The sequence below is a fragment of the Rana temporaria genome, chromosome 9 (assembly GCF_905171775.1).
Source record: "Rana temporaria chromosome 9, aRanTem1.1, whole genome shotgun sequence".
NCBI classification, from domain to species: Eukaryota; Metazoa; Chordata; class Amphibia; order Anura; family Ranidae; genus Rana; species Rana temporaria.
In genome coordinates this window covers 86,229,512-86,237,866 of record NC_053497.1, presented here as the reverse complement: position 1 = coordinate 86,237,866, position 8,355 = coordinate 86,229,512, and the positions used below count along the sequence as shown (strand labels likewise).

The following is an 8,355-nucleotide window of genomic DNA, read 5'->3' as shown; positions in this document are numbered from 1 at the left end:
CCGATGCTGCATCAGTCCCCCGCCGGATCTAACTGAGCAATCAGACACTACCGATCACTCAGTTCTCAGAGCTCTATGAGCAGAGGGCTGATGACTAAGAGTCACCAGCTCTCTACTCCCCCCCCCCCCCACACACACACATGCTCACTGGGCTGTGGAGGGGGCAGGAGCGGCCAGCTCAGGCCCGCTGAGAGGCTGAGCCCGGTGTCGGTCCAGGCATGTGGGCGTATCCCGACTTAATTGTCACGATCTTGTCCACGCCTGAACCGGCTCTGTGACGTCAACCGACAGTGGGCTTCAACCCGCTGTCTGCTAAAAATGGGTCACAGGAGTGCAGAACGGACTGCTGTCCTGTGATCCACAGGAGAAGTACTGCCAAATGAGCTTTGGCTGTACTTTAGGTAAATTCTTAAAAAATAAATAAAAAACACACTGACCGGTAGGGTTTTTTTTAACAGAAGAGACTCAAGTGGTCTCTTCTGTCACAAATTCCTTTCCTGGCCTGTAAATATAATCTGAGCCACACGTGCGCAGCTCAGACTGCATATTTACATCATCCGATCTGCGCTAAAGTCACGTTATTGTGGCCTGGCCATTCAACTGCCTGGATAGTGCAAACACAGAAGATGGACCTTCAGGAGATGAAAGTGCCCAGGACCTTCAGGAGTGGTGACAGCGCAGTGCTGGAGGGCTCAGTTTGACAGGTAAATCTGTCATGATGTGCCAATATACGGTGCACATTATGTCCATAAACCACCTGGGGGCCCATAAAAAAAAGAAAATGACGGAGTTCACTACTCAGGCTGCATTCACACCTGAGTGTTTCAAAGTGATTTTGTACAGGTCACCAATGTAAATGGCAGAAAAACGCCTGTAATCGACCCCAAAGAAGCTCATGCTCAGTTATATGCAATGTTCTGGGGGAAGTGGGTAGCGTTCTTGCAATGCTGGGTTCAGTTCTTTCCAAGGCTGTAATCTGCATTGTTTTATTCCTGGTTTACACTGATGTGGTGCGGAGAATCGCATGTGATTCGGACAGGAATCGCACCATATTCCTGTTAAAATCGCATGCAATTCTTTGCCGTGCAATTTGAGCCCATTCGTTTTGTATGGCTCAAATCGCACCGCACCAAACGGAAAAGGTGATTTATTTTTTATTTTTTTGAATCGATGAAATCTGATCGTATGGGTCTTCACACCCATGCGATCCTATTTAGGCAATTGCACTGCTTTTTGCAAACAGTTTTTGGGGTGTTAACTTAAAGTGATATTAACGGTTCAGGTGTTTTTTTTTTTTTTTGTTTTTTTTTATAACAAACATGTCATACTTGCCTCCACTGTACAGTTTGTTTTGCACAGAGTAGCCCCAATCCAGCTGTTCTGGGGTTCCACGGCGGCTCCTCCCTGCATTAGATAACCCCCTCTCCCGAGGGGGTTACCTTGCGGGCACGCTCCTGTGTCATACAATCGGCATCCATAGACACTGAGGCCCCTTTCACATTGAGGCGTTTTTCATGCGGTACAGCGCTAAAAATAGAGCTGCTATACCGCATGAAAAAATCATGCCCTGCAGGCTTCAATGTGAAAGCCCGAAGGCTTTCACACTGAAGCGGTGCGGTAACAGGAATGCTCCAAAAGTCCTACTAGCCGCATCTTTGGAGCGGTATAGGAGCGGTGTGTTTACCGCTCCTATACCGCGCCTTCCCATTGAAATCAATGGGAAACCGCGGTATTAACCCTTTTTCGGCCGCTAGCGGGGGTTAAAACCTCACCGCTAGCGTCCGAATACCGCGGTAAATACGACGGTATAGCAGCGCTAAAAATCGCGCTGCTATACCGCGGCTCTATCCCCAATGTGAAAGCAGCCTGAGTGTATGACTCAGCCCCGGTGCCCGCGTCGTTGGATTTGATTGACAGCAGCGGGAGCCAATGGCTGCACTGATTTCAATCTATCCAATGAAGAGCTAAGAAACCATGGAGCGGGCAATGCGGGATCGTGCCCACAGAAATTCGGGGCTCAGGTAAGTAAAACGGGGGGGCTGGTGGGCCGGACACTGCAAGGAGTTTTCACCTTAATGCATAGGATGCATTAAGGTGAAAAAACATGAAGGTTTACAACCCCTTTAACCTCAGCACCCACAGCGGTTCACATGAACGGAGTGTGATTGTGATGCGGTGCGGGAAACGCTGCAAATCCAGCACCACATGAGTGTGAACCCGGGACTTAAACTGCATGTCATTCAGTCACTCTCCTTAACTTGTAGGATATAACATTGCATTTCCCTTCTTTCTGTATTTCATGTTCTGTGTTTGTCACTGAGGAGCCTGTTTTATCTGGTCATTGGTTCAGCAGCTTACTAGTGGCTTCTGCTCCTTGGCCCATATCTGTTCCGCCTCATGTAACACATACAATGAACACCTGATTTACATGCACAGCAGCATTGGGCACCTCTGTAGCTTTTCCAGAGCTGAATAATGAACATCCTGTTTATTGTAGAATCCCGCTGTTATTCTCTGGGGAATGAACTCTTATTTATATTGCGATCAGGTATTTGGCAGACTATCACACATTTTATTACTGCTGATGGTTACACGTTCTTGCCGTTATTTAGTAAGGTAGTACAACTATTAGTGATATGAAGACTGTAGTAACCCCTAGCAACCAAAAACATGACTGGTAAATTCTGATTGGCTGCTGTGGCCCTTTGCACAATACCCTTCTCCTTACTGAATACAGATTTATACAAGAGAAAAGTAAATATTGCAAAGGATCGGACTTACTCTGTTGTTTTCTATTGTTGTTTCAGGGTGACGGGTGCCGTACTCTTCCTCTTTCTGGACATGTGGGATTTGACAGCCTGCCGGACCAGCTGGTTAACAAATCAATTAATCATGGCTTTTGTTTCAATATCCTCTGTGTGGGTGAGTATTTGCAGACATGCTGACTTTGTTAGGAGAGGCAACGATCCAAAAGATTGTGTATGAATAGCACCAGAGGACCCAGACTTGTGAAAATGAGCCCATTCAATGGCCGGACATGGATGAATACAGTATTGTGTGCATGTTTTGTTTACAGCCAGCTACACAGTGCTTTGTAACAAGTCAAACTCAAGATCAATGCAACACTGCAGTGCTTTATTTGAGAACAGTTTAGTGCAAGTCCAGGCACATAAGAATATATAGAAAAATGATTGACTTTGTTATGCAATATTCTATCCATTGCTGGCGCATGAATGGTCCAATCAAATGTCATCATTGATTTTGGCATCAAAACAGTTGATCAATAGGGATGCAAATGTGTTTTTTTTTTTTTTTTTTTTTTTTTTCCACTGCCTGTCTAAAGATGTCAAAGCAGAGAGGTGTTATTAAAAAGATGTCTGAAATATTGCTGTAGCAGCGGCTTTCTTATCAGACACAAAGAAAAGCATCCCAAACAAATGAAGGCACGTATACTGGACCCATGTGCGATTGTTCACAAACTTTGGCACTTCAGTCAGAACATAAGGGCCCGGATTCACGTAGAGCGGTGCATCTTTAGACCGGCGTAGCGCATCTCATATGCGCTGCGCCAACGTAAATCAGTGAGGCAAGAACACTATTCACATCCGGCGTAACGTAAATTGGCCGGCGTAAGCCCGCCTAATTCAAAGTAGGAAGGTAGTGGGCGTGGTCTATTAAAATTAAGCGTGACCCCATGTAAATGAAGGGCCGAACGAACGGCGCATGCGTGCGCATGCTCAGAATCACGTCGAATTTACGCCCTAAGATACGGCGGCTCAATGCCTACGACGTGACGTAACCTACACCCAGCCCCATTCACGTACGACTTACGTAAACGACGTAAAATACGACGGCTGTTCCGTCGTCCATACCTTTGCATGGGTTGCGCCTCCCTATAGGTGTTTTATCCTTATGCCGGACGTACGCCTTACGTAAACGGCGTATACTCATGCGACAGGCGCAAGTACGTTCGTGAATTGGCGTATCTCGGTCATTTGCATATTCGACGCGTAAATCAATGGAAGCGCCCCTTGCGGCCAGCGTAAAAAATATGCGCCCAAGATACGACGGTGTAGGAGACTTACGTCGGTCGGGTGGAGCCAAAATTCAGGCGTATCTTATTTCAAGCATCAGGCGCATAGATACGACGGCGCATCAGTGCACTTACGCGGCGTATCAGAAGATACGTCGGCGTAAGTCTTTGTGAATCCGGGCCATAGAGAATAATGACTAAGCAGCGTTTTTATCCAGAGATTACAGGCAGATAAAGTTTTGTGTGTATTGGTTTTTTTTTTTCTGACACCTCCTGGACCTTCTTATTGGCCCCTTTAAAGGAGAAGTACAGCCAAAGCAGACAACAGGCTTCAGCTCGCTGTCGGCTGACTTCAAAGTCAGTCCAGGCTGGGGAAAGTTTACAACCATATGGTCCCCTCCACAGCCCAATTCTCCACTGAGTGAAGGGGGGGTCAGAGCAGAGAGCTATTGACTGACAGATGCCAGTATTCTGCACAGAGAGCTCTGAGAACCAAGCAATTGGCTGCGTTTGATAGCTCGGTTTTCAGCATTAGAGCCGGCAAAGGAACAGATGCAGCATTGAACTGATGCTGCATTCTCCTAGATGTAGGTATGATTTAATAAAAATAAAAAAAATCGATTAATTCTCTTTTAGACCCCTTTCACACTGAGGCAGTTTTCGGGCGTTTTAGTGCTAATAGTACACTGGGGCAGTGCGCTTGCGGGACGGGGGAAAAAAGTCCTGCAAGCAGCATCATCTTTGGGGCGGTGTAGGCGTGCTGTATACAGCGCTCCTACACCTCCCCTGCTAATTGGAATGAATGGGCAGTGGTAAAAAGCACCCCACTAGCAGCCGAAAAACACCACTAAAACTAGTGGCGCTTTACTGCGAATGGAGCCGGCTACCAGTGTAAAAGTAGCCTTAATGTGATCGGTTTTCTTCCTCTCGCTTTTCACCAGGGTCTGGCTCGGCTTTCCTTTTCACTACACAATCAAGGGTACTGAATGCCTGTACAGTATGGATTTCTGAACATCAGCTCTTATACGTTTAGTGTAGCTCATTGCACCCATATGAATGAATGTTTTTTGCTATGATTCAACCTTGGAGTGAATATCTTTGTTTTATTATGCTTGTTGTTAAATGACATAATTGGTTATCTGTACCTGTTGTACAATTGTATGTACGCAGGGCCGCTGATAGGGCAGTAAAACCAGCCCTGTTGTACTGGGCCCGGCCCCATCAGCTCAACAAAGGGGGCCCAGGAAGTTTTAAAAGTTCATTTCTGGCTAAATAAATAAAAGGGCTTTACTTAAGCACACCCATGTTCCTACTTTCTTTCCAGGGTGTAATTATATTTTTCTGGGCCCCATCAGGTCAACAGTAAGTGAGAGAAGAGGAAGGACTTTTTTCCCATTTTCGGGGCGCAGACATATAAGCTGGCGCAGCAAAATGCGCTGCACTAGTTCTGGCCACGCCTGCCCATTGCTTGTACCTGGTGGAGTGGTTAATTTGTACACAACTCCCTCAGTAAGTGCCGCAGACTGAGGGAGAGACTTATGGGTGGCGGGCAGGTGGCTGAGAGGGCACAAGAGACCTAATCCGGCAGCAGGTGGCAGACGGTGCACAGCTTCAGGCAAGCAGCGGCATACACTCCACACAGTCACACTGATTACTGTGGCATGAAGGTACAGACCCCAGACTCCCCACTGTGTGATCATTATCACCATCACCATCATCCATTGCTGACTTATAGTTGTACTGTGTGGACCGACTGTAAAACAAAGCAGCCTTAACAAAAGTCAGCAACTAAGTGACACTGTGGGAGAGCAACAGAGGACCTGCTGTGCTGTGATGATTATGGTCATAAGATGCTACCTTGCACTTGTGTTTGGAGGGAAGGGGGCACTAAAAAATGCACAGCTGAGTCACATTTTTACCACTCCCCCTTAGCCCTGGTTCACACTGGGTACGATTTGGAACGATTTGAGATCCGATTTGACATGTCAAATCGCATCTCAAATCGGCGGCAATTGTCGGCAATGGCACTGTCCTAATCAGTGCGACGCCGCATCTGCGATTTCAAAAAGTAGTTCCTGTACTACTTTTTGCGATTTCGGGCCGCGATTTACATTAAATTGCGGCCGAAATCGCGGCAAAATCGCAGCCGCGAAATCGCGCGATTTTGAATTCGCAGCAGTGTGAACCTAGGCTTAAAGAATTTTTTGCCTAAGCTTAACAATTAGGCCCGTCTGCCTGTCAGTTTTTCAGGCGAACCTGATCAGAGCTTACACTTTCCCCGGCCAATGTCACCTGACATTTCACCCATGTACTAGGCTTTAAAGTCGGCTGCAGCATTCTAATATTTTAGCAAATATTCGCTCCAGACATGTTCAGGTCCTAGTCTAATCAAATTTATAACAGCCTAGAGAAAGATAAAAAAATCACTTGAAGGCAATGCAGCATTTTTTTGGAATCGGGAGGGGCCCTATGTATGTATGTATGTATGTATGTATGTATGTATGTATGTATGTATGTACCGGTATGTATATGCCTAATAGAAACTTATTGCTAAAGCAGTTTGGCTATGTGGTGTGCTTAATCTACGTATTAATACATATGAATAGGGTAAAAATTTTAAACCATAAAAAGCTTGACCCCAATACAATCTGTTGTAAACACATGAATGGTTTGACCGCTTCCTAGCGAGAACATTGAACAAAAAAAATGTGTTTTAATTATATGTCTACTATGTCCGATATTTGTTGTGGCTTTTTTTTTTTGCTAAGCATGTTTTTAAAACAATAGTAAATTATTCAGAAAAGTTTCTGAAAGGATATATAAAAATCTTCCACATAGATGAACTACTTTTGCTGTGAGTGTTCCATTTTTCTAGTGCCTAAAATACTTTGGGGAACAAACTGGCTAAATATAGTTTATTATTTCAGAACCTTGGAGATGGAGAATTTTCAGAATGTCCTTAACCTGTTTTACATATGTGTGTTATATCCATTACTTCACTCTTAGTAGGAAATGCTGTTTCCCTTTCTAGATTTGTAGAAATGCTGCATCTCGGAGGGGTCTCTGTACAGTGAAGCTGATTTACCAAAGGAAGTGAGAACCTTCATTGTGTGAATATTCACTTCAATTAGACCCCTTTCACACTGGGGCATTTTTCAGGCGCTTTAGCGTTAAAAAAAGCGCCTGAAAGAAGTTGCATCTGCAATCCCAATGTGAAAGCCCGAGTGCTTTCACACTAAAGCGCCTGAAAAACGTTCCAGTGTGAAAGGGGTCTTAAGCCCCATACACACTATCAGTTTTCCTGCAGGTTTTTCTTTTCAGGTTTTCTAATATGAGGTCAAACCTTAAGGCTGGGTTCACACCTATGCGAATTGAGTGCGGCTTAAACCGCATCCAATTCGCATAACATTATAAAATACATTGATTTTAATGAGGCTGGTTCACATATGTGCGATGCATTCGCACTGCGCATTGCCCAAAAACCTTGTGCGTTTTCTAGGCGTTGCGGTGCACCTCAGGTGCGAATTCAGGCCCATTATGTTCTATGGGCACGCATCTGATTCGCAGAGGTGTTCATTTCTCATCAGGATTTCTCTCATTCTCCTCAATACACTTCCCCCCCCCTTCCCCCTCCCCTCTCTCGCAGCTAAAACGGAGATGATCTGCTGAACAGCTCTGTTATCTCTTTGCAGAGATAACAGAGCTCAAATTTGCACTGCGCAAGTGTGAATCCAGCATTAGAGTTTCAATTTGTATGCAATCAGGCAGGCCCTTGCACTACATGGTTTTGGTTAGGGTTGTCCCGATACCACTTTTTTAAGACCGAGTACAAGTACCGATATTTTTTTTCATTTATTTCGCCGATACCGATTACCGTAACTTTTTTATGTCGTGACAGTTTTGGTAAAAAAAAAAAAGCTTTTCTTAGGTTCCAGGAAAAGGGGACGGCTGCGCCAAGTAAATGAAAGATACATGGCATAAATACAGTATATGATGAAGGTTTGAGCAAATAAATAGTCCATATGAAGAACCAGTCCTCCTTAAATGGCACCACAGTGACTCCATGTCCCTTACATTGGTGGTCAGTGAGAAGAATGCCCCTTACATTGGTGATGATCAGTGAAAAGACATTAACATGTTCTGCCTCTCTGCCCACTCTCCCCCCCCCCCTCCACATTGACAGCTATGACATGCTGAGGAAGGAGTAAAAGTTGTTAAGTTTTAGTGATACGTGTCCAAGGTAACAGGTAGCTCTGTTCCTCTCATTGTCTGGTGTGGGATTGGTCTCTGTGTGCATTGTGAAGATGGCAGTGTGATGGTTT

General features: G+C 45.2%; 1 protein-coding gene across 4 annotated transcripts in view; it reads left to right on the top strand.

Annotated features, from left to right (window-relative positions):
• SEPTIN6 (septin 6) overlaps positions 1-8,355 on the top strand; it is a 92,878-nt gene that overhangs the window by 29,786 nt on the left and 54,737 nt on the right. For all 4 annotated transcript variants that reach the window (XM_040323847.1, XM_040323845.1, XM_040323846.1 and 1 more), the window contains exon 2: positions 2,808-2,922. In XM_040323847.1, the coding sequence (XP_040179781.1) occupies positions 2,808-2,922 (115 nt within the window). The remainder of the gene's footprint in view (positions 1-2,807; positions 2,923-8,355) is intronic.